The sequence below is a fragment of the Mobula birostris genome, chromosome 3 (assembly GCF_030028105.1).
Source record: "Mobula birostris isolate sMobBir1 chromosome 3, sMobBir1.hap1, whole genome shotgun sequence".
In the NCBI taxonomy this organism is placed as follows: domain Eukaryota; kingdom Metazoa; phylum Chordata; class Chondrichthyes; order Myliobatiformes; family Myliobatidae; genus Mobula; species Mobula birostris.
In genome coordinates this window covers 66,818,488-66,846,248 of record NC_092372.1, presented here as the reverse complement: position 1 = coordinate 66,846,248, position 27,761 = coordinate 66,818,488, and the positions used below count along the sequence as shown (strand labels likewise).

The following is a 27,761-nucleotide window of genomic DNA, read 5'->3' as shown; positions in this document are numbered from 1 at the left end:
GACTAGTACCTTTCCTGTAACACCATGGGTTCTTACCTTGTTAAGCAGCGTCTTGTACGGCAACTTGTCGAAGGCCAAAAGCCTTCTGAAAATCCAAGTAAATAACATCCACTGACTTTGTCTATCCTGCCTGTTACTTCAGTACTTGCTAACACTCCTGTGTGAAAAGCTCTAATAGACAGTAGCAGGTTACTGACGAGAGAGGCGGAAGGATGTGAAGTTTATCATTTGTTAGATGACAAATATTAATTTGACATTTACACAAAAAATGTTTCAACAAGGTTCTGCCTTAGAAAACCTTTTGTCTTTAATCCACAGGCTATCAGAACATGCTCATGTAAAATTGACCTAATTTTTCTAAGTTATTTAGAAAAAATACTTACCCATAAGCAATTCCTGCTACTGTACATTTCTTAAACTCCATAACATTACAGGTTAAAGTTCCAGTTTTATCTGAGAATATATATTTCACCTGTTAAAAGGAAATTGATATTTCATACACTGGTGTTAAATTGCTGAATTTTACTTCAGTTAATTCTGAATTATGGACATAATTTCATGAATGACAAAGCCCGATTGCTCAGAATTTATGATGTAGTTTTCAGGAATTAAATAAATGCTAGTACAAATGGTTGAGGAGGATTTGCAGAGATCTCAGTTGTTTAAAGCTTAGAAAAGATCATTTGAATGCACAGATGGGCATTTCAAATGAGCCATTTGCAAGGGGCAGATGGGATGAGTGGGTAAATTGGTTCACAATATGGGCAGCAGGATTTATGGTGATTTATGGTGAGAAGCTAGACAAGTGGAAGATCAGCCAGGGATACATTTGTGTAGCTAAATCTGCAGGTGACAGAACAAAGATGACCACAGCAGAATTTATACTGATGTAAGAGAAGAGGCCAGGAAATTTTCTTGAGATTGAAGCATGGTTTGTAGTTAAATTGTCCATCAAGGTTACAAGTAGTCTGGTTCAGTTCTAGACAGTGGCTGAGAATTAGTGGTAATGGTATGGTGTGGAATTAGTAACTTGGAGAATGGGTGGGCCTAGCACAAAGTACTGATCAAACTTTTTTTAATTATGAGAAATAATATCAAAACCATAACAAGCTGGCTGAAAACACGCTGTGGTTGCAGGGGTCAAGAGTTATGTAGGGGTACAGAAGAAATGGATAATGCCAAAATGACTTGCATTAACATAGTGCTTCATTGAATGCAAGTAGCTTTCAAAATAGAGTAACTACTACCTGTCCCAGTTCTTCATTTAAATTGGATGTTCTCGCCATGGCAGGAGTGTTGGTTGGTTCATATAACATATCAATATCCTAAAGAGGGATGGAAGATGAAACATTCTGACTTGATAGCACTGATTTCTAATTATAAATTATAAAACAAATATTTCACCAACACTGGTAATAAGGAAATCTGTGATTGCATGCAGCCTTTTGTCTTACTTATTTTGCATGGAACTTGCCAATTAATTGCTCAGAAGTTGAATGATGTTGGAGATTTTTCAAAATATTTCCACAAAAAACTGAAAATTTTACAAAACTATCAAATTCACAAGTTGAGTTTTCTCTCTACACATAACGAAATCATTCTCAGTCTTTTAATCAGCTTTGTTTAATCCTCGAGTTCCCACTCTTCAGGGCCTTCATGACCATTAATTAGCACATGCAATCCACAGTGCAACAGCTGAACAGCTGCTCAGGAAATCAATAGAAATGAAAAATGCACCAATGGAGAAAAAATAATTATGCTACCACATAAACTATATTCACTTTGAAGAATATCTTAAAATACAAAGACTCAACCACAATTTAAAAAAATCATATAATCATAGCATATTCAACACAAGCTTTCAGTTTCTTGAAGTTTCTAAACAAATTTTTAAATACGCACTCAGTCAGTTAACCGATCAGACAACAGGCTAACTCCCCAAATCAAGATCAAAATAAGTTTAGTTTCAGGCAGAAAATAATGCTTAGAGCACATCACAGCCCTCCAGTCTCAGAGAAGTCAGCTGGAATGGAGGAAGGACTTGAGCAGAGGCAAGTCGATGAAGGGTCATGTTCCAACTCATGCAAAACATGCTGCAGAAGGTGCTATGGATAAACACTTACAAGCACCATAACACTCATTAAATTTGAAGAACTTTGATAAATTTTATATTGTTTCTTTTCTCAGTCTCACGCTAATGCAAACTAAAATATTACACTTACCCAATTAATGAAAAATGCTTGGATAAACTTTACAACTTCCAGTGTTACTAAGAGGCTAATTGGAATCAGGTTATTAAAGAGGATGATGAAAGTTAAAAAGTTCAATCCAAAATAAGCAGCTCCACTCTCTGCAAAAAAAAAAATTAAGCACATGAAATTGCATGCTGAAAAGTATAGCTGCTATGTGAGATACCAAGATATTCACACAAATTTTGCAGGTTAACAACATATAAAACATGTAATGCTATTTCCTCTTTAGTTTCAATAAAGACTTAAGTTAAAAGGAAAAACTGCTAGTTATCTTTGCGACTGCATGGCAGCTCAGGACTTTTGGGGAAATGCGTATGAATGCAGAAGTCACAAAATTCCATACGGCTAATGAGTTCTGTGAAGTAGAGTGCATTCTGAATCTCGACTTCTGAGAGCTCAGTAATGGAATACAAATGTCTGTGCTTTATCCTGTAGTTATACCAAGCAAATAGCCTACTGACTCGATGCCAGAGAAGACTTGGACTAGGTTTATTTCAATTTATTTCAATGGAGAAGAATGGTTGTGAACAGAGGCAAGAATTGAATGTTCCAGTATTCAAACAAAAGCTTACCCTCTTCAGCTTGTCGGATGGTCACATTTGTTACACTAATGGCCAGAAGATCCATTTTATTGAACTGGAAAGAGACCCCCCCCCCCCCACTACATTTCAACTGTTTTCCCAAACTATATCATGTCTAAATTTAGAAAAAATCAGAAGTGCCATTTTTGATCCTTCGGTTAAATTTGAAGAGACTTGGAAGCCATTTATTCAACATTTTCATATGATGTAGTTTGACCTTTTCCGAATCCTTTTTATTAACTTAGAATATATGAATAGAGGAGCGGAACTGACGACATTAATGAATGTATTCGATCTAATATATTGGTTCAGCCCTGTTTTGTTCTGTTTGCTTTTTTTTGGGTTTAGTCATTAGTTCTCTTTTTTAGTTTTTTTTTCTGTTTTTTTGGGGTTTTTCTTTGCAATATCCTTTTCTTTTTATTTCTTTTTTCTCCATGATTAACTACGTCAACGGTTTGGAAGTCTATTACACTTGTACTATTTGTAGTCTTTTTTTGTATATGTTTATTAACAATAAGGTAATTCCAATCTCTTTGTATCACTATTGTTATTATGTTTATGAACGTGAAAATTAATAAAAAGATTAAAAAAGAAAAAAGAAAGAAAGAAAGAGGAAAAAAAACAGTTGTCCTCTTATTCAAACAACTTTTTCCAGCTCCATATTTTATTCCAATAATTTACAATACTCTGGGGTTTGAATGTAATCAATGAAGGAGCAGAGGCTTCCCCAACTCAATCCTTACTCACTGTGCAGCAAATAGGTACCATTAATACTCTGGTCTAAAGGCACAAATTACAAGGAGAAACATCAATGAGGGCGGATGAGAAGATGATCTCAGTCCTGGCAGTCCCCTTGTCGAGTGGGGATGGAGACATTTGTCAGTTTTTCAACAGGTATAGTCAAAACAAAACACAAATCAAACTGGAGGGATAAAAATGAACTACTCTGTCTCTGTCCCGAGACAGAGCATTCAAAGCATTCAGAGGTCGTGGTGGTTCTGCACAGCAAGTGTAGGGAGTTAGGAAAGAGGTTGAAGAACAGGACCTCCTAGGGTCCTGGATTACTCCCAGGGTCATATGCTAGTTAGGGCTGGAATGGGATGATAGTACAGATGAATGAGTAGCCGAGGAATAGGGGGCAAGGGGGCGGGGCTTTAGGCCTTTGGATCATTGGAACCTCTTCTGTGGCAGCGGTGACCTACACAAGAGGGACTAGTTGCACCTGAACTGGAGAGGTACCAATATCCTGGCACGGAAGGGTTTAAATTAGTTTGGCAAGGGGATGGGAACCAGAGAACCAGGTCAGAAAGTGAAGCGTAGATATCAGGACAGTAAAAACAGGCATGCCCAAAGTAATAGATATGATGGGATGGATAGTTTGAAATATTTTAATGCTAGGATAATTATGGGTAAAGGTAATGAACTTAGAGCATGGATCAGTACTTGGGACTATGATGTTGTGGCCATTACAGAGACTTAATCAAGAGAGGAACAGGAATGGGTGCTTAATGTTCCAGGGTTTTGAGGTTTTAGGAAAGATAGAGAGGGAGGCAAAAGAGGGGAGGAGGGGGGATGTTGCACTACTAATCATAGACAATAGCACAGCTGCACTCTGAGGGGACATAATGGAAGACTTGCACACTGACTCTACTGTATAGGGGTAGAACTCAAAAATAGGAAGGGTGCAATCACTCTGATGCGATTGTACTACAGACCACCCAACAGACACTGAGACACTGAGGAATAGACATGCAGGTAGATTAAGGAAAGGTGTAAAAACATTAGGATGGTTGTCATGGGAGTGTTTAACTTCCCAAATATAAACTGGGACCCTCTGAGTGCAAATGACTTAATGAGCAGACTTTGTTAGGTGCATCCAAGAGGGCTTCTTACATCAATATATAGATAGTCCAACTAGAGGAGGGTCTATAGTAGACCTGATGTTGGGTACTGAGCTTGGTCAGGTGACTGTCCTTTCAGTGGGTGAGCAGTTAGAGAACAGTGACCACAACTCCTTAAGTTTTAACATAGCTACAGACAAGGATAAGCATGGACCTTGCGGGAGAGTATTAAATTGGAGAAGTATAAATTACGAGAGCATTAGCGTGGAACTGGGAGAGTTAACTAGGAGAAGCTGTTTTTGGGCAAGTCCATACCTGACATGTGGAGGATGTTTAAAAACCAGATGCACAGTATAGAGGACAGGTGTGTTCCAGACAGAAGGAAGGACAAGAAAAGCAAGGTAAGAGGACCTTGAATGACAAGGGAGGTGATGAATTTACTCAACAAGAAAACAAAAAGTACGTAAAACTTAGGAAGCGAAAATCAAACAGAAACCTTGTGAACTATACAGAAGCCAGAAAAAAATTCAGGAGAATTAGGAAAGTCAAGGAGGGGGTCATAAAAAGTTCTTGGCAACTAGGTTTAAAGAGAATCACAAGGCATTGTATACATAAATCAAGAGCAAGAGGATAACCAGGGAGAGGGTGGGAACACTCAATGATAAAGCAGAGAACATTTGCTTGGATGCAAAGGATGTGAGTGAGATTCTTAATGAGTATTTTACAGTAGTATTTACCAAGGAAAATGATGTAGAGGACAAGGAGATCAGTGCTGAGAGTATTAATATGCTTGAGCATTTTGAGGTAAAGGAGAGGTAGTGTTGGGTCTCTTACAGAGCATTGATCTGGATAAGTTCCCTGGGTCTAATGGGACATATCCCAGGTTACTGAGGGAGGCAAGAGAAGAGATTGCTGGGGCCTTGACCTATACCTTTGTGCCCTCTCCAGTTATAGGCGAGGCCTCAGAGTAGCTAATATTGTTCCATTATTCAAGAAGGGAACCAGGGATAATCCTGGAAAATACAACCAGTGAGTCTCACATCAGTATTAGGGAGAGAATTCTTCGGGGTAAGACTTACGAGCATTTGGAAAATCGTGGCCCAATTAAGGAGAGCCAGCACAGCTTTGTGCAGGCAAGTCATGTCTTCCTAACTTGTGAGTTTTTTTGACAATTGCAAAGATGATTCATGAAGGTAGAACAGTGGATGTTGTCTGCATGGATTTTAGTAAGGCATGTGACAAGGTCCCTCATTGGAGGCTCATCCAGAAAATTAAGATGCATGGGATGCATGCTGAATTGGCCATTTAGATTCAAAACTAGCTTGCCCACAGAATACAGAGGTTGTGGAAAGGGTAGATGACTGGCAAAGAATACAGCTGTATATTTATCAGTTGCAGATGTGGGCAAAGAAATGACAGATGGAGTTTAATCTGGCCAAAATGTGAAGTATAGCGCCTTGGTTGGTCAAATGCAAGACCCTTAATATTGCTGATGAGCAGAGGGATCTTAGGGTCCAAGTTCATAGCTCCTTGAAAATGGTTACACAGGTTGATTAGTTAACAAGACACATGACACATTTGCCTTTATTGGTCAAGACATTGAGTTCAATCATCATAGTCATATTGCAGCTTTATAAAATGCACCTGGAGTATTGCATACGGTTCTGGTTGCCCTGTTATAGAGAGGATGTCAAAGCTTTGGAGAGGATGCAGAAGTGATTTATCAGGATTTACCAGGAATCGGGGGTACATACTATATATAATGAGAGGCTGGTCAAATTTGGGTTGTTTTCTCTGGAGCGACAGCAGCTGAGGGAAGATTTGATAAACATTTGTAAGATTATGAAAGGCATAGAGTAGACAGACATCATCTTTTTCCAGGGTTAAGATGGTCTATTACTAGAGGGTATGCATTTAAGATGAGATGGAGGAAGTTCAAAAGAGATGCGAGGGGCAAGTTTTTTTCTTCTTTTTTGGCGTGTGTGTGTGCGCGCGTCTGTGAGTGCGTGCGTCCGTGTGTCTGCAATTTATTTTTCATGCCTTTATAAGGCACAGAGCGAGAGAGAGAGACTGTATGGCGCACCACACCTCACACAGACATTTTGCAGTATTTTTCCCTTTTATTTTACGAGGTCGAGCTGCCATCTTGACACTCAACCCGGCATGGTTGGAAAGTGTACTCGGGAGCGGACCCGGCTGGGTTCGAACCTGGGAACCTCCGGCGCTGATGTCATTGCACCACCCGCCGGCCCTGTGCAAGTTTTTTTTTCTTCTTTCTTTCTTTTTACAGAGAGTGATGGGATGCACCACCTTGGGAGGTGGTTGAGGCAGATACATTAGGGACTTTCACGAGATGTTTAGATAGGCACATGAATGAAAGGGAAGTGGGAGGATATGGACATCATGTAGGCAGAAGGGACTAGTTAAGTTAGCCATTTGATTACTAATTTAATTTGTTCGGAAGACATCATGGGCTAGAGGGCCTTGTTCTGTGCTGCACTGTTCTGTGTTCTAATAATGCCCAAACTTTGTAAGAAGTAATAATAAAAATTCTGTCTAGTTCTTAGATAGTTTCCTATTGTCATTCTTAAGATATCTATTTAGGCTGTTTGCATAGACCCCAACCAAAACAATCAAGACTGCAGTAGTCCAAGTTTTTCTCTCCTGGTGGGCTATCAGTGCAAGAAACCTCCCCCTTCATTGGAAGAATGATGGAGGCTAACAGGTCTTGCTTCATCACCATCAGATGTAAAATGCAGCCCAGTTCATTTCTTCACTGTGAGTCACAAAAATTAGAAAGTGATCAATCTTTATCACAGGGACACTGCAGCTTTATCCTTCTGTGACAGAAATCACTGGAGGGAGCATTCCTCCACCCGCATTCTACCTGCTTTTTTAATGAGAATATTGCTTAGAGTTGTCTATTACAGTTGTAGTGTTGCGTTACTGAAAGCCTTGTTGGTGGTCCGTGAGCAACCAGATAGCAAAAATCTACATTTTCCGCAGTGTCTATTATGGATCATATTCAATATAGTCAAGCATCTTGTATTTTTCTTCAGATTCTTACCACTGAAGTGAAGGTACCAGACTCCTTCAGAGTGTCTTTTATTCCAAATTGTGGAACCAATGGCACATACCAAAGATATGAAGAGCAGTATACCAAATAAGAAGAGGATTTGTACATTTGTGATGTGTTCCACATTTGACAACTTCAGTGGAGCTTGTGTTGTATTCTGTAAACAAATTTGCGCACAATTAACAAACAAGAGAGAAGCTGCAGATGCTGGAAATCCAAGCAACACACACAAAATGCTGGAGGAACTCAGCAGGTCAGGCAGCACCTATGGAAATAAGTACAATCGACATTTCGGGTCAAGACCCTTCAAGCTGGACTGCTGAAGGGTCTTGACCTGAAATGTCAATTGCATACTGTTATAAACACCTCTTTGACCTTTCATACACACTAGGATTCAAAGGGATGTCCCACAATTTATATTAAAAAGTTCTATTAATTCAAGCCAAAAACCAAGCATAATGCTCATCTTTTCACCAAGCTTTCAGTTTTAATTGATTACACCTGCTGTAAACTTAGTTCGGACATCAAAAATAGATTAAAATATAAGATTTTTCTTGAGGGTTTGAAAAATAAGTCAGGATACAGTATAGTGGAACAATATGAATGCTTCATAATTAGATACAGTAGCTATGATTGGCTAACTATTTTTAAATGAAGCATTCTTTCCACTTCTACAATGCCTAATGAATCTTTCCAGAGTCCAAAATGGGAAACCCATAGGAGGGTTAAAAATAAATTCTTTGAATATGACATAACTAGCCTAATTAATAAGTCAGTAGGTTGAAGGAATACCCACTCACTTCATGATCTTAGGATCACTCTACTGCAAGTAAAGAAATGAACTATTAACAACTTTTGAAAATGTCAGAAAACAAAATTTTGCAGGTGCCAAAAAACTGAAATAGAAATTGCAAATGCTAGAATAAATCAATAGACCTAGAATAAATCAATAGACCAAGTAATAAAAGTGGCAAGATACAATTATAACCTGAAAAGTTAACTGTTTTTGCCTGACCTTTTCAATATTTCCAGCATTTTGTTTTAATTTCAGTATTTGTAAACATTGCTGATTCACCACTGTAGATGAGGTGAGTATCTCTAACAACATTGGGGAGTTGGTTCACCCTGTCACTCAAACTTTTAACAAATTATATACATGGAAAATAAGAAAACATTAAAATATCTTTTCTTGAAGGTGATAGCCCTAAAATCTTTTCATCTTAAGTTCGTAACGTGGCAGGAAATTGTTACAGACCAAATTAAATTATTTCTTTCAATCTTCTCCAGAGGCATAGGATTCATGGAACAAAATTTATTACAAAATGTCGTCAATATTTTTCAGTTCAATATTCTTGAAGAAAATTACAACATGTAGGAGTGACATTGGGTAGCAGAGCACTCAGTATTGCAACTCATTCTAATGAGTGTTCTTAATGCCGATTTCATTAGCACTCTCATTCCTGGGAAACCATCTTGAGCACTATGTAACATTCAGGCATGCCTGTGTCTGCAACATGACCATTTCTGCATTATCAGATGGTGTGACCAAAAAGACAAAATTGAGTGATTGATTGATTTAAATTCCCTTTAAACATTTAATTTCCATTTATCGGGTGTGGAAATTTTGAAATGGGCCATTTACACACCAAGATCGGTACAGCTAATCATTCTTTAAGAGGGAGTTATTATGGAGTGACATGAGCACTCAAAGTCCACGATGAAAAGGAAATTTTCCAGAGAATTCAACTTTGCTGGAAATGTTTTAAGTGGAGGTCAAGTACTCTTCAAAATTGAAGAAAGGAGACAAGCAAACTTTGTCACAGTTTTTCCATTTCCCCCCGCTTTCCTATGTCCTTGCATCATTCCTGCACAGTTCTTCAGGAATTCTGGCAGATATCCAATCCATTTTGGGCATGGTCACAACATAAAGATTGCAGAGATAGAATATTTTTCATCCATCCACTTAGAAGAAATCCACCAATTCATACCCAAATGAACCAAGGTAATTTTCAAATGAAAATTTGGCAATATATAGCAAGACACACCTGCATGAGCTTTGTATCGTGTCCTGTATAAACTACTATTCCATGAACCCACTGCGTGTTTCTTAATTGAGCACCTCGTAGAAGAATTTGATCTTGGCCCAAGGGGTATGTGCTGTTAAAGAAATAAGTCAGAATGGTAAATGTAAGCTGAGAATAACATACAAGCAACAATACCACAATGAGACCATTAGCCTACTTCTACAGAGAGAACCTATGGGGAAACATCTTGGCCTGATTTTTTTTCCTTTTTAACAAGGAGTCTTAATTGAATGTCTTGAAATTCAACTGTCTCTTTTTTTTTACATTGAGTGTGAGCTTAAAGCATTAATATGTGCTGACAAAGAGATGTTTTGGTTCACAGCTCTTGTAGCTTTTGAATGAAATGTTAGAGAATTATTATTTTAAGTCTGATATACTTGTATTAATACTGTTATTCTTGAAACAGAAAATGCTCATGAACATACTATATTCAAATAAAATTACAATATTCATAAATGTATGTCCATGTTTTATAGCAGACAGAAAATGCTACAGTTCAACACCAATCTTATTAATGCAGAGAACCTATCTTAATTCATAATTCTCCAACAATAGAGTCCAATACATTAACTACAAGAGCTGCGGACTAAAAGAATGTTTATTGTCACATCAAAACTGCATTTCCATATTAATGTTTCTGGATATTAAAAATCCAAGCCTTCAGGACATTCAATTTCCAAAGTTAATCACCTGTAACTACTTTAAATTATTTTTACTGCTTTACTATAAGAAACCAGTCTCACACTGAGCACCACCTTACTGACAGTTGTGTCATGGAAGACTTTACATCTACCTAGGTCAGATAGTACTTTAGTTTATCATCATAACCACACTGCCAGCCCACCTTCCACACTCCCCACCCCAGTACTGCACTGACTTTTGTTAAAATGTCAAACTGAAAAATGTGCTCAAATATCTTAAAGAGAACATGAGACCAAGTCAGAAGGTCATGGACCCAAGAGTACTACCACGAAGGAATGCCATGCCTATAAACAACATGAAACTAGAAAAATAGCAAACAGTATGGATAATAAAATTATGGAAGAAATGCAGACAAGGAAAATTAATGCAGAGATGTGAGACATGATCCAAGTGAAAATAAATAATGAGAAGAGACAAAATAAATTAAAAGATACCATCTTAAATGTTGCAGGATTAGTATGATTAAGGTGCTTGAACACACAAATCTTATCAGTGTCGGAGTAAGTTAATAAAAGGAAGCAGGTTCTTGGACTTTATGAACAGGAGAAGTAAAATATTACACCAAATCATCCAGAATACCACATCCAGTTCTGCGCACCATTCCTAAGGAAGTGTTCAATACGTTGCAACACACATCAAAGTTGCTGGTGAACGCAGCAGGCCAGGCAGCATCTGTAGGAAGAGGTGCAGTCGACGTTTCAGGCCGAGACCCTTCGTCAGGACTAACTGAAGAGTGAGTAAGGGATTTGAAAGTTGGAGGGGGAGGGTCTCGGCCTGAAACGTCGACTGCACCTCTTCCTACAGATGCTGCCTGGCCTGCTGCGTTCACCAGCAACTTTGATGTGTGTTGCTTGAATTTCCAGCATCTGCAGAATTCCTGTTGTTTGTGTTCAATACGTTGGATAGGGTGCAGATGAAATTTATGATAATTACACTAATAACAAGGAACTCTGGTTATGCAAAAACCCCGAGATGCTGAGACTGGTCTCCTTAAAGTAGAGGTAGTAAGGGGAAATTTTAATGGTTCAAAATTATGAAAAGCAAGTCAGATAAAAAGCTGTGCCCAAGGGTAGAATGGTTATCAATGAGGCACATACATGAAATTCCTAAAATATCAGACAGGAGACAAAGATTTTTTTTTAATTTCAACACTTTATGGTCTGGAATACATTGCAAGAATGAAATAAAATGATAAGATAATAATCTTTAAGTGCATCTTCTATTCTCTTTTGATTGTTAAAATTTATAGGGCTGCAGGCAAAGAGTAAGCAAGCAGGATTAATTGGATAGTTCATTCAAAGATCCCCTGTGGCATACAATTCTATGAACATGGATCAGAGAAATACTACTTAAAATAGATTGATGTGAATCAAGCGCCTTGCTTCGGAAGCCAATTCACTTCATATGCTTTTTTTCTTTAATTTCCCTAGTTAATAGGAGGTATTTTCCTTGCAACGTAATTGCAAATGACTTACAGGTCCTCACAAACTAGAAGCAGCAATTACAAATATGGATAAAGTGAACTCCAATTAATCAATCCTACTTCTGTAAATACTGCTCAAAGAAGAGCACCACAAGAGAACCTTAAGTGCAGTGAAATAATCTAGTGGAATAGAATCTGTGAAATTACACATTTTATGAAGACATGCAAAGGTCTATCTTGCTCTAATGCTGAAGTTAGAGTAAAGATGAGCAAAATTATTAAAAAGACAATTTTAATCATCATGAAAAGGCCATACAAATAAGAGGAAATATTAGCAGGGTTAATATAGGAGTCATAGCCATAAAATGTTCAGACGTTAATTGCTAAAGTAGACTGCGCAGCACTGCTGGGAAAATAATGTTGATAACTAAATAATAATTAATGCCAAATTCCACCCATGCTTCAGGAATGATCATCATGGTTGATTAAAACTGAGATAGCACAAACTTCAAGATTAAAATACTCTTTAATTAAATCATACAGGTCTTCTGTGGCGACTGAACTTAAAAACAATCATCTCATGAAACTTGCACAGGTTTTTTCCCCAAAAGGGAAAGTACATTTGTCACTGCTTTAATGCATCTTTTTCCTGTCCACCTACTTTACCTTTTTCCATCAAATTGAAGATTGCCAACAAAATCATATAGGTGCCGGTTGGGACTCTCACACTCAAGTTTGCCCGAAAAATTCATTAAACTTTCAATATCTTTTATGTCTGCTGTCTGGGGTAGACCCTTGAGAAAGAAATGAGAAAAATCACAATTTGTATATATAATATTGTGTAATGGCTTAACCGTTCTTTTTTAAAGTGTCACTTTAAGTAAGTTGGACGCCATTAGTTTGTGCATTTTCAAAGTAAAACTGCACTATCAAATGCTTAGAAATATGTATTTCTAAAAATTAACCACCATTATGTTGATAAAATTCAGCTGTGTAGAATGAAGTTGATGTACAGTATGTGGTTTTCAAAGGAAAATGAGCTGTTTAGTACTCAGCAAGCCTCAGACCTCCATGCACACCGTGGCAAATGCAAAAGTCCAACGTGAGCTGAAGTTCCACTAACCTTCCACTTGGCTGTAGGAGATAACATTAAGAGCAATACCAGAGCACTGATGTCCTAAGGAGCAAGTGCACATGACTTTGCAACTGATGCCTCAGGTCTGGCTGGTATACAAATGGTAATCCCATTATTTGATGCTGGTCAATATTTTTACTTATTGTCACAAATGGTTTCATTTTCAGATACTTCAGATACTTGCCAAGGTGAGGGATAGAGTCCATGCTTACGGAATTGAGCTAACAGCTGAAAATGGATCTAAATGGAGTAAATTCTGCTGACAAGCTGTTTGACAACTGGGTTCGTAGAAGCTTTTAGAGTTGTAAAGTGATATAACAAGGCACTGCTAGCAGAACAAATACTTCTGGTCATGTACTTCTGGTTATTAAGGGGCATCATATGGATTTGGATGGATCCTTGACAGTACCACAGAAAACAATGCAGAAATGGGAATGAAAACCATCGCAAGCAATTCTCTAGCTGACTTCAGAGGCAAGCTTAAATCCAATGCCGTCCCACTCAATTAGATGGCCCCCAAGAAGAGCTGGAAAAAGATGATGTGATTATGCACTGTGAAAGTAGTAGATCGGTGAAGGAGGACTTGAGGTATAGGTTTGCAGAAGATCCATTTTCAGAGTATCACAGCAGTCATTTTAGTAGCATGCAAGGTCAGAAGTATAACTGAAAGGATTAAAACATTTCAAAGAAGGTGGCATGGAATTAGAAGAAGAAAAACTATTTTACCACCTGAGATAAAAGGGATGCTGTACTTGGGCTAATTGCTCAAGTGTCAGTGATTTGTTTTGAGGGTAGGAGTGACGAATGCAGATTTAATGAAGAGCGTCAGTGCCCAAGAAACAAAAAATAAAATGGCAGCAGGATAAGTTGTATGGTCAGCGGTTTCATGGAAGTAAACCAAGACAGCAACAGATGGGTCCCTTGCAAGTGACCACCACAAGCAAGGACACGCTCAAGTCTATCCCTCAAAATCTTTCATAATCTTGAGATCTCTATAAGGCTTCTCGAAATCCGTCCATCTCCCAGGAGAAAAAAAAGAGAACATAGTCTGCCTTTTTAGGTGGATAATATTTCTGTTCCAGTATCATTCTTTTACTGCACAACTGATTTGTAGTACTCAAATATTACTTGTTTACTCTGGCATGGAAAGTTCCTATTTCTTCCTAAATTATTCAGACAAAATGGACAACAGACTTTGGACAAAATGATGGAAGACAGGTTTATTGTAGAAGGTGCTTGATGGCTAGCATGGACACAGTGGGCTGAAGGGATTGTTTCTATGCTGCAAAGTCTCTATGGATGGTCTGTCCTATCAGTTAGAGATGACATCACTGGTAAGAGTCAACTAAGTAAAAATGTCCTGTTTTGCTGGCAGAAAGAGCAGAGATATTGAAAATGCTGACGTCTATTAAAAATCTATCACATTGGGTGGATTCATAACAAAGATGGTGAGAAATGAATGCGATATAAGAGGTTGAAGCCAACTATAATATGCCACACAAGGTAGAAGATAAAGCAGCGTTTTTCTAATGATGCGTACTGACGTAGGGGCTGAGAACAGATACAGAATAAGCTGATTAATGAGAAGTGAAAGTACTCATCATCTCTTCTCCCAGTTCTGTACATTGACTTATTTGTTGTTTGGTCTAGCTTCCACAACTGAACTAATCATTTCTAATTCTTCTTGTCAATGAAGTTATAACCTATGTTCACCAGAGCAGATGGGACTGCACTCAATTCATTAAAAATTTTAACAGCATACAAATCCTACTGCTTAATGTACTTATTACAACTACAAGCAAAATTCATAAAGCTTCAAAGTAATTTTGATTCTCACAAGTACACAACACCCTATCAAACTAAAAGCCTGACCATTCTACACCTAGGTTGAATGATCACCAGATAAATATACAATTTAGTGAATTAAAGCTCTTCAATAACATATAGCAAATCAATAAAGATGTAAATCCTACCTGACGAATCTTAAGATTTGTCTCTCCATCTAAATTAGAAGTTTCAATATAACACATTGCTTGTGGTTCACTAACATGAAAAAGAATGAAATTTATTATACAAAGACAATATGTGCACTTGAAAAATTTGTAAATCCCAGTTTTCAATTACAAAAATAAATTCTAGCAGGATAAATTATTCAGCATTCACCAGTTAATAAAGAATTTTCAATAAAAAATGCATCTTTAGTTCTCACCAAACTCATCGCTAACCATTATAAAATTTTGCAACCCGATTCATATAAAGTTGTAGTGACTTGAAAAGTGGAATAAAATGCAAGTATTGACAATGCATTGATTCGCCTTTTTGGGTAACAGCATTTTACAATTAGAATTTTTTGATTTTAACTTCAAAGATTGAGACACTAGTTATCCAGCCATTTCTATCCATTCAAATCATTTAGATGTTTAATTCAGCTAGTTTCAGATTCTAACATTTATTTATACAAGAATATGTTATTGTGTAATTATCAAATACATAATTTATAAGGTGAATATAAATGTCAAATTTGGATAAATACTTTTTTATGCACTGCATTCATGAGGAATGGTTATACAAAAGGTTAAGTGAATACACTAAAGATGAGAAAAAAATTGTACTGCAGATGCCAAATCACTTAAAAGTTACTCCTTAAAACACATCTTGCATTTTTTGCTCCCACTGATACAGAAAGTGAAAGGGGGGGGGAGCAAGCTACTTAACTTCATGGATGTCAAATTACTACTGAGTTACCCATTCCATGATTATTCGGAAAGATGTGCCATGGAAGCTTGAGCATTCTGCTACAACGATAGCTCAGCCTTGTTACAGTGTGCAAGATTTACCATGAGGCAGTGGGGCAAAGGAAGCATTAACCAGAGCCAGAAACAATTAGAAAAAACATTTCATAAAGCACTTAGTGAACACACCAACAAGGCTAGAGTACAGATAACATGTACCTCACAACAATGGATTGCGCCAGCAAGCATCCTGATGATTACATTAGAAAACCGAAGGTGCAATTGTAATATTGTCATTAAATCTGCGACAGCAACATGCACTTTAACACATAACATAAAAATAATACATTCAAGGACATGCAAAAGCTAACAATCAGAAGAGCACAGTGGGTCCTCCAGTAAGCTTGTAACCCCACCAAAAATCTTACGCTGTACACTTTGCAGCCCAATTATTATTTAAAAATTAATTTTTGAATAATATATTTCACATGTAAATTTTAAAACTATAAGCAATCTCAATCTATATAAAAAAAACAATTTCAAGCTCGCTCATTTGTCCATGGATATTTTCAGCATCATTATTGTTTAATACATGACCTACTCTATGCACGGTTTCCTAGACATATAACTATAATCAAGAAATAGTTATGTGTATTTTTAATTCATTGAGCATAAGGGAAAAAAACAAAAGCTTGAAAAAGAAAGAATGATTAGAGTATTACATGCGGCATTCTTTGTTAAAGCTCAATTCCATACAACTTAATCTTCAAATTCTCAGTGAAGTGGAATAGAATGTGACTTTTTTAAATGAAATAAAATTACTGGATACTATTGTGCTCAGAACTGCAATTCCAGATGTGTCACTTTGTAGAATTATGAAATAAATCATTAAACATATCAGTACTACCATGCAGTGTTCCACAGAACATGTAATATACAGAAAATAGTAATATAGAAAACCTTTTTGGTGTCTCTTTTAATGGACTGGTACAGAAGGTAGCTGGTAGCAGTCTTTCAAGGCCTCCCTTCACTAAGGAAGGAAGTGACATTGTATCATTGAGCGGCTTGATACAAGAGATGATCATCTTTTTTCTATATTTTCTGTCGCTAATTCAGTTTTGTACAGAAATCCGATGCAGAATGTTAATGAAGGTACATTAGAAAACTACAGATTGTCTTTTTGGGTGCTGCTTTTGAGGACCCACTGCTGCATTTTTATACTCTCCAAATTAACTCTGACCTTGATGATATAATGACGAGGTCAGCTGGGAGATGTTCCCCATTGGTCACCTTCACAATCTCCCCCACTGCCACCTATATTAATCCCAGCAGATAGAGGGTTAGGGCACACACGCGCACACATACGCACACACATACACACAAATAATGCAGAGGGAAAAGGTAATGATGGAAACATGGAGAAAAAGGTAAAAAGCAAATTGATTGGTTATACAGAAAATAAATCAATTAAAATTTCTTTGCTATATATTTTTCCAAAATCCATTTTATTCATGTCAGATGCAAACACTTGACTTCAAACATTGCTATGAAATATAAAAAAAAGTTGCATGCAGAAGAATTTTCCCACAATACAAATACTTCAATAGAAAAAATACTTTCCCATACATCTAAGCATACAGAAAATAATGTCTTTTCCCCATCTAGTTTTATTTACAAAGCACAATGCCCTAAACAGAGCAACCTAATCCTAAAGGGTTAAAACATCTTAATTTCAAACAGTAATCAAGAAAAAAAACTTTTGATTTTACTAATACTAAAATTAACTGTGCTCAATAATATTCAGATAGCCAAGTTCCATAACATGTATGTTGGCATGCAACAATAATTTAAAAATTAGATGTTTCATTAAAAACTAACTACATTGCACTGTCAAGTTGGGTCTACACAGTTCTAGTTTTGAATGAAAACTGTAATACAGTACAATAAAGTTAATGTTGTGCCTATGATTCAAAACAGTACAGCAATCATCAGGAAGAATTGCACATTTTGTAAGAAGTGAAAGACGGCTAAAATAAAATGCACATTTCCAGTTACATTTTTTGAATGAAGATCAGCACATTTGAATTTTCACTAAATTTTTGCCTTTTGACTTGAGCAGAAAATGGATTTTGTAAAACAAAACATCTAAAAAAGGTTTCAAAGAAATTGTCTCCAAGAAAATGGTTCTGCAAAAGAAATGTCCAAGTTGCATTTTATAAAAATCAATTAAAATTGGAGTATTTAAATGGATTTTCAATTTAATAATTTGAAATTTAGAATTTCCATAAAATTTAATCATTTATAACTGCGTGTATCCTCAAAAAATTCCTTTCATGGCAATAGCAACTCTTAACCTGAAATTTTATATACACACACACACACACACACACACACACACACACACACACACACACACACACACACACACACACAAACAAAAAATAAATTAATATTGAGATGGAACATCATAAACAAAAGTTGAACAAATGTCCACACTTCTCAAAACAATTATGCCGATTAAATAAATGAAACATCACAATAACCCATAATTGAGATCTATAGCAATCTTTGCAGATTTTCTTTTAGCTAATCTACAGCAAGCACAAAAATCAGACCCAAATGAGTCCGTCTGAAGCTATGTTTGCCAAGTTGCCAAATCATAGGGTGTCATAGGGTGTGGTGCAGTTCAGGTGGGAGTTTGTGACTGTGTCAACAATGTTTGCAGAGTAAAGTTTGCCTGCAACAGTGTACTGGTGGTACTCTCCATCACGCTGGCTTGTCTGCAGGACTGATTTCACTGTGGGAACCACTGTCAAGCACTAACACCACTAGTCCACCAGGAGAATGCAAATCAGTCTGGGAGACAATCTTATTTGAATGGATCTGACGGTATGCAAAGCATCTCAAGTGTGCACTAACCCACACAAACTGGTGACATCCCCCCTCTGCGTACTTCGCAGGAGGATGATGCAGAATTCCTTGTGGAGAAATAACTTTTCTGCTCTCTCTATAGTGGTCCCAATAATAAAATACCTACTCTTGTTTGGATCCACCCATCACCATAGCAATTTTGTGTTCGTGCTAGGTCTTTGAAAGAGCTATTTCATATTTCCTACAACAAGTGTGGCAGGCATTTGGCCCAGCTCCCAGAGCAAATCCATCAGTCTCAGTGCCTCACTGATTTCCCAGTAACATATTTTCCCTCATGCCTATCAGCTCCTTCTTGATTCTCCCACTATCCTTTAATGCTAGCTGTCATCTACAAAGGTCAATTAACCTCCTCCCAGAGTGTCCTTGGGATGCGAGTAGAGGATGAAGCATGAGGTAGAAACCTAGACAATGACAGGGAGTATGTTCAAACTCACACAGGGCTGAAGCCTGGATACTGCAGCTGTAAGGCAGCAGCACTACCCATTACTCCACAATGCAACCAGTTGGAACGCTTTCCAGTTCTCTCCATAATTTCCTTTCCAAGTACTTACCCTAGTGCCAGAGTTATTTTGCTTTCATTTCACTTACTTTTGGATATACATCATAGTTATTAAAAATTCACTAAATAGAAAACTCCATTTCTTCTCTATCTCATTTTTAAATAAAATCGTGCTCTCTGGCTACTGAAGCTTTTCTTGCCTTCGCCACCCACTCATCATTACAAATAGTTCTGCTTTTTTACCCTTTTCCAAAACCCCTCTTTCTAGCTTTGTTCAATTGGGCTATGAGGAGCAATCTCTACTTTTCTAAACTCTCAACATCACTGTGGTCTCATTAATTGTAAAATGCTTCTACATTGAGGTCTTGACATCCTTCTGAAAGTGTGTGGTCCAGACATGGTCACAATGAGACAAACCTGCTGATCATCATACACAAGAAAGAGTAAAGATAAATGCAGAGTCCAGTTCTATTTTGCAAGAATTCCATTTTCTTGGAGTAATACTGGGATAGTGCAAAAGGTAGAGGGGCCATCCTCTACACAAGCATCAGCAGTCATCTCTACCTTGATGATAGTAGTACAGTATCAGCAGGTATGTATTCTGTGCAATTTATTTTAACTATATCGCCAACCTCTACCTGCAAGAAAGAAACTATTAAATGGTTAACACCTAGTTTTGAATACTACAAACTTTGATTGAGGTCTTAGTAAGTTCAACATTAATTCATAATGCTTCTATTTTACTCCATTCAAAAGACATCAGGTTTAGGATATGTTAACAGAGGAGATCTATATATTCTGAAGCACATACCACAAATTTTTGAACAGATTACACCAAGAGAATTTTCTAAGTTCAAATTAAATTTGAAGAGCATTTGACTTGGAATTCATAAGTATTTGGTGGCTTGGACAATCTACTATGGTGTTGCACATTGACAGTGGGTAGCACACAACAGTATTTTATCAGAAACTGAAACCAATTTGGTGCAACCAGATACCTTAAACATCATTGATGTAATTCTAGCTTTGTATTCCACATGCATAGGAAGTTCCAACCTTGTGCATGTAATTGTTAAACTGCATATATTGCACAGCTGATATCACCTGATCAGAATGTTACTGTACTTAAATACGGTACTTGTTGAACACAGGAGAAAAGTCTTGGAAAGAGGTCAGGAGCCTGCTATGGCATTCATTAGAGTTCATTCTCCCCTGGGCTGCTGCTGGAGTGTTACCAGTTTGCATTAGGATCATTCTAAGAATTTTCACTAATGATTATCTTTCTGACCACATTGACATCACCCTAAGTTACCCCACGGTCACTTCTTCCACCCCATTCCAAACTCAGGCACATTCCTTCAGCAATTCCCCAGCTACCCTGATGATCTTCTCTACACCATTCTTGTCTACCCCTCCCAATTGGTAATTTGCTGTCCATCACTGCCTCGTCTCCACAGGCAGTCATTCTGGCCACAATCCCCAGTCCTTCACCAACTCAGCCAAATCAGCCTCCTCCACACTTAGCACACTCTGCAGAAACCTGCCAAGGAATGACCTATGGGCATTTACCTATACTTCTTCAAAATAATTAGATTAGTATCTAAAATGAAAGGAATTTGGAAGGCTTTTCATCAAAATGTTTAAATAATAAAACAGCCGGTCAATGCAAAGCATCCAGAAAGACAATGATTCAGTGGAATAATGGCATTGATTAAAATAGCAGCTGGAAACTTGAGATATAGAAAGTATTCCTACTGAAGCAGCAGACTAAATACATATTATTCCCTTCATTCTACCATTCACAGCCCCTTGTACTCTGGAAATCCAACTCTGCTCTCCCATAAATCCTGCCTCTCCTGTTCCTTTGGTTTGCCTTATCTGTAGCTCAAGTCTGAGCAAATTTTCTGAGGCTTTATAAATTAAGGTTAACATTTAGAAATTTCTATAATTTTACTGCTCTCAGATTTACTTGCAGCTTAAATCTCTGAACTAGAGAATATTTTCAAAGTATCTGGAATCTGCACTTTGAAGTGGAGGTCTAATGACACCCCTATATCTATAATTTTTTAGTAATAAACACCATTCTAATTATTCACCAGGATACTGTGAAACTGTGCACTGCCTGAAGCATCATGTAAAACCTACTCTTAACAATTCCCTTCTGTCTGGTAAAAATCACACTTCCAGAAGGATTGAATTGGATATTCATTCCATTATTCTTTTTATGCCTCAGCCAAGGTGGCCTGTTTGCTACTACACTCTTTGGGGAAGTTGATTTCTATTATCTACTAGAAAGATAGCTAGAGAGCAATACCAGATGAAGCCGTGCATGTTATTATAGCTCTGAAAATAACTCTGCCCCTCAAACAACTCCATACTATAACTCATTTGTAGGTGAGTCTGAAAATATCTTGAAACAAACTCATTTCGCAGGCTTTACATATGGTAAATGTTGGTAAATGCGAGATCATCCACTTTGGAAGGAATAATAGAAGAGCAGATTATTATTTAAATGGTGAAAGGTTGCAGTATACTGTTGTGCAGAGGGACTTTGGAGTGCTTGTGCATGAATCGCAAAAAGTTGGCTTGCAGGTACAACAGGTCATTAAGAAGGCAAATGGAATGTTGGCCTTCATTGCTAGAGGGATTGAATTCAAGACCAGGAAGGTCATGCTGCAACTATACAGGGTACTGGTGAGGCCGCACCTGGAGTACTGTGTACAGTTTTGTTCTCCATACTTGAGGAAGGATATACTGGCTTTGGAGGCAGTGCAGAGGAGGCTCAGCAGATTGATTCCAGGGATGAAGGGGTTAACCTATGAGGAGAGATTGAGTTGCTTGGGACTATACTCTCTGGGGTTCAGAAGAATGAGAGGGGACCTTATAGAAACATACAAAATTTTGAAAGGGATAGTTAAGATAGAAGTAGGAAAGTTGTTTCCATTGGTAGGTGAGACTAGAACTAGGGGACATTGGCTCAAGATTCAGGGGAGAAGATTTAAGACGGAGATGAGGAGAAATTGTTTTTCCCAGAGAGTGGTGAATCTGTGGAATTCTCTGCCCAGGGAAACAGTTGAGGCTTCTTCACTATATATATTTAAGAAACAGTTAGATAGGTTTTTACATAGTAAGGGAATTAAGGGTTATGGGGAAAAGGCAGGTAGATTGTGCTGAGTGTTTTTTTTCCTGCACCTATTTTCTATGTTTCTATGTTTACGGACAGATCAGCCATGATCTTATTGAATGGCGGGGCAGGCTCGATGGGCTGGATAGCCTACTCCTGCTCCTATTTCTTATGTTCTTATGAAGTAGGCCAATTGGCCCCTTCGAGTCTGCTCCACCATTCAATCACGGCTGATACTTTCCCCCCTAAGCCCTGCTCCCTGGCTTTCTCCCTGTAACCCTTGACAATCAAGAACCTATCAATCTCTGCCTTAAATACACCCAATGACCTGGGATCCACTGCTACCTGTGGTAACAAATTCAACACCCTCTGGCTAATGAAATTTCTCTGTATCTGTTTTAAATGGACACCCCTCTATCTTGAGGCTGTGCCCTCTTGTCCTAGACTCCCCCACTATGGGAAGCATCCTTTCCACATCTACAATGTCTCGGCCCTTCAATAATTCTAAGGTTTCAATAAGATTCCCCTCCCCTCAACCTTCTAAATTCCAGTGAGTACAGATCCAGAGCTATCAAGCGTTCCTCATATGATAACCCTTCATTACCGAAATCATCCTTGTGAACCTCCTCGGAACCCTCTCCAATGGCAGCACATCTTTTCTTAAATTAGGAGCCCAAAACTGTTCTCAATACTCAAGGTGAGGCCTCACCAGTGCCTTATAAAGCCTCAGCATCACATCCCTGCTCTTGTATTCAAGACCACTTGAAATGAATGCCAACATTACAGTTGCCTTCCTCGCCACCAACTCACCTTACAGGTTAACCTTGAGGGTGTTCTGCACATGGACAAACAAGTCACTTTGCATCTCAGATTTTTTGGATTTTCTCCCCATTTCTTCTACCATGCATTTTCCAACATTGTATTTCAGTTGCTACTCTCTTGTCCATTCTCCTAATTTGTCCAAGTCCTTTTGCAGCCTACCTGTTTCCTAAGCACTACATGCCCCTCTACCACTCTTCATATCATCTGCAAACTTGGCAATACATCATAAAAAGAAATGATCCCAACACCGATCCCTGTGGAACACCACTAGAAATGGTGACATCCAGCCAGAAAAGGATCCTTTAGTTCCTACTTGCTGCCTCCTACCAATCAGATAATGCTCTAATCATGTTGGGATCTCACCTCTAATATTATGGGCTCTTAGCTTGGTAAGCAGCCTCATGTGTGGCAACTTGTTAAAGGCCTTCTGAAAATCCAAAAATACAACGTCCACTGCATCCCCTTTTATCTATCCTACTTGTAACTTCCTCAAAGAATTCCAACAGGTTTGTCAGGCAACATTTTCCCTTAAGGAAATCATGCTGACTTTATCCTACCTTGTCCTGGGTCACAAGTACTCCATTACTTTATTATTAACAACTGACTCCAACATCCTCCCAACCACTGACGTCAGCCTAACTGGTCTATAATTTCCTTTCTGCTGCCTCCCTCCTTTCTTAAAGACTGGAGTGACATTTGCAAATTTGCAGTCCTCTAGAACCCCAGAGTCCAATGATTCTTGAAAGATCATTACTAACGCCTCTACAATCTCTACAGCTGCATCTTTCACAACCCTAGGGTGCAGTTCATCTGGTCTAGATGACTTACATAGCTTTAGGTCTTTCAGCTTTTTGAGCACCTTCTCCCTTGTAATAGTAAATATACTCACTTCTCTTCCCTCACACCCTTCTACACCTGGCACACTCCCAGTGTCTTCCACACTGAAGACTGATGCAAAATACTCATTTAGTTCATCTGCCAACCCCTTGTCCCCCGTTATTATTTCTACAGCCTCATTTTCTAGCAATTCCATATCCACTGTTGCCTCATTTTATACACTGGGGAAAAGCTTTGTCTATCGACATTGATATTGGTTGCTAGCTTGCTTTCCTATTTCATGGGATTGGATATTTTAGGGAATCAAGAGTGTTAGGCAGTAAAGTGATCCAGGAATCACTCATTTATTAGAATTAGATCATCTGCTCCTGGCTGAAGGCTACAGTTACCTTACAAGATAACTGGAGAATGCACCCTAACAGGTGTATGTAACAAGCAAGATTGGCTCAAGGAATACTAAATCAGTAGCCTGTTGAAACTTCCCAGTCAGATATGGGTCAAAAACTGTGAAAGTGGAGGATGAGTCAGTGAGAGAAGAGGTAACTTGAAATGTGAGCACAATGCCAGGTGGCTCTGGAAACAGGTGTGGTGATTAACGCTCAGGTTGCACATCCTGCCATTATTTCAGATGCAATGCCATGTTGCACCTTTTTGAAGAGGGATATGAAGCCTGAAATAAAAGACAAGCCTAAAGCTAAATACAAGACCATCACAAGAGGAGTTGGGGTAATATGTTCAATAGCTACTTGTTAAAGATATCATAAAATGCTCTGTGTTAATCACTGGGAAGTGAATAGAAAGGTGATATATATTCAGAAGTTGAGTTGTGGTGCAACTTGAGGGGCCATCGTGACCTTGCATGAATTTGGGAACATATGAAACCTACTGGACAAGGGATCCACCTGGATTATCTGTACCAGGAGTGAACAAAGTACAGATGTTGCATTAAGTTTATAGTGAAGAATTTGTAGTGTAATAAAATAAAATATGAAGTTAGCTGGGTCTGTTACTTTCCCAATAAGGAAAGGCAATTTGATTTATTCAGGTATGCATGCATCTTTTAAAAAAGCTGTGGCATGACTGTTATATCAATTGCTACTGCTGGCTGAGTCTTAGTAACCCTCAAAGTAAATTCTTCTGGTAGTTCTATCCTTACATCTTGCCTGAATGAACAGCAAACCAAAAAAGCCTACAAACAATACACCAATATTTTACTTTATAATATTAAAAGTTTCCAGAGCTTTTTGAGGATTGGATACTTTTCTTCAACTAGAATGTATCTGTTTTATTAAAGGGCTAGGATATGGGCATAAAGATATATATGGATTGTTTAAATAACACTATGAATGTGGACTGCAATTAAACTTTGAGATTCTTGGGTCACTGGTTTCAACACTCGAGATCCAATTCTTCTGCCTCAACAATGCCCTTACAACCCATTTTTATGATGCTTCCATTAGATTTCAAGCACTGAAACCAATGACCCAGTAAAATTACTTCAGCAAGTCAAATAACTTATTTACTTTGCATTTTAAAATGCTTTATTTTATTATACTGCTCGGTACTAATTGTAAATATTAATTTATAGCAGCTTGCTAGATGGAATAATAATTTTAAACTATAGAATTCTGCTCTTTTCCTACGTAATAGGTTGAAATAATTGAGGAGTTACTGAGATTGAAAGCAAGAATCAGATTCTGGCAATACTTCTGTGGCGTAAAAGCATAGAAATGATAGTGAGGGACTAGCTCAAAATTACCATGAAGCCAACTCGAACAACAAACAGGGAGATTTAAAAATAGTCTTGAAAACACTCAGTTGGTCTGGCACTACCATTTAGGTTAACAACCTTTTATAAGAATTGCAGGGCTAAGAGAAGGAGTGAGGTTAGCTGGATGACCCCTGCAATGAACCAAAGAGGTAATTGTCCAATTGGTCTTTGTTACTGTATACCCCATGATTCTGTGAAAACCCAGCCATCGAAAACCGCTGAAGTACTGTTTTACTTTATAATTAAAGTTGTATACTTGTTTACAGCAGCAGATAATAATACAGAAATTTGTAGCTGAAATGCAAGTCTAATATATTTAACTTGATCATAATCCACATGGCATGAGAATATTTTAGAACTCCCCTGTAAACATATCATTAAAACGTATATAAATCAAGATCATGATACATTGAGTTGTGCTGCCTCAATAGATTTGACACATTACTGAGCTAAAAGGGCATTCGTAAAGCTGGAATCTTGCACAGTGGTGCCACAAAAAGAAGCAATTCCTTCAAAATACGCTAGACAATAAATAAGTGGAAAATCCACACTATCTTCAAAAGTAGATAGCAATGTGGCATTTAATGATAACATGACAAACCATCAGTTAACAAAAAATACTTTTCCCTTAATGAAGGCTTTTTTTTTTAAACCTGGAAAAAATATCTAAATTTATTTCCATTACTGCTAATAACTTTGAATCCAATTAATTAAATTAAAAGCTAATTTGGGGATTTGCACAAATTAGCAGTTTGGAGAAAAATATGGAACCAAATTAGTTCTTTCTTTTCTTCCAAAACATGACAGCAGTAGTGACCAAATCTTTCACTTGGAAGGTTAGAACAACGTTATGTTTTCTGTAAATAGCATATTTTACACATTACAAACAAAGAAGAAAATTTGTCATTAAGTTCTCAGCTTAATAACCAAGTCAAATTTAGCCAACTGAAAATAAATAGTAGGAAAAGGCTGAATGCCCCCTTGAGCCTGTTCTACCATTCAAATAAGTTCATGGCTAATCTGCTTCTGGCTTCAACTGTAATTGCCTGCCTGTTCACCATAACCCTTGATGGCCTAGAGAACAGAAATCTATCCATTGTCACGTTCAATATTCAGCATTCAACACCATAATTCCATCCAGGCTCGACAAGAAGCTCAGAAACCTCAGCCTTGACTCTGCCTTGTGCAGCTGGATTCTGGACTTCCTGTCAGATCGCCGGCCGGTTGTAAGAGTGGGCTCCCTTGCCTCCACCCCTCTGACTCTCAACACAGGAGCCCCTCAGGGCTGTGTACTAAGTCCCCTCCTTTACTCCCTGTATACCCATGACTGTGTTGCCACCCACAGCTCTAATCTGCTAATTAAATTTGCCGACGATGCTACATTGATTAGCCTTATCGCAAACAATAACGGGGTGGCCTACAGGGAAGAAGTTATCTCTCTGACACAGTGGTGTCAAGAAAACAACCTCTCCTTTAATGTCGCAAAACAAGGGAGCTGGTTGTGGATTACAGGAGGAATGGAGACTGGCTAACCCCTATTGACATCAATGGATCTGGGGTTGAGAGGGTAAACTGCTTCTAGTACCTTGTCATCCACATCACCGAGGATCTCACGTGGTCTGTACATACCAGCTGTGTGGTGGAGAAAGGCACAACAGTGCCTCTTTCACCTCAGACGGTTGAGGAAGTTTGGTATGGGCCCCCAAATCCTAAGAACTTTCTACAGGGGCACAATTGAGAGTATCCTGACTAGCTGCATCACTGCCTGATATGGAAACTGTACCTCCCTTAAACACAGGATTCTGCAGAGAGTGGGGCAGACAACGCACTCATCTGTAGTTGTGAACTTCCCATGATTCAGGACATTTACAAAGACAAGTGTGAAAAAAGGGCCTGTAGGATCATTGGGGACCTGAGTCACCCCAAACACAATCTATTCCAGCTGCTACCA

General features: G+C 38.0%; 1 protein-coding gene across 6 annotated transcripts in view; it reads right to left on the bottom strand.

Moving 5' to 3' along the window:
- The window catches only part of atp8a1 (ATPase phospholipid transporting 8A1), a 363,676-nt gene that overhangs the window by 215,490 nt on the left and 120,425 nt on the right, over window positions 1-27,761 (bottom strand). For 3 of the 6 annotated variants that reach the window (XM_072252785.1, XM_072252787.1, XM_072252791.1), the window contains exons 7-14: window positions 19,821-19,894; window positions 15,068-15,137; window positions 12,626-12,753; window positions 9,796-9,907; window positions 7,742-7,907; window positions 2,223-2,350; window positions 1,248-1,325; window positions 384-472 (exon numbers count right to left, since the gene is read on the bottom strand). In XM_072252785.1, the coding sequence (XP_072108886.1) occupies window positions 384-472; window positions 1,248-1,325; window positions 2,223-2,350; window positions 7,742-7,907; window positions 9,796-9,907; window positions 12,626-12,753; window positions 15,068-15,137; window positions 19,821-19,894 (845 nt within the window). Of the gene's footprint in view, window positions 1-383; window positions 473-1,247; window positions 1,326-2,222; window positions 2,351-7,741; window positions 7,908-9,795; window positions 9,908-12,625; window positions 12,754-15,067; window positions 15,138-17,066; window positions 17,141-19,820; window positions 19,895-27,761 lie in introns of all 6 variants that reach the window. The other 3 variants (XM_072252786.1, XM_072252788.1, XM_072252789.1) reach the window with 2 other exon arrangements.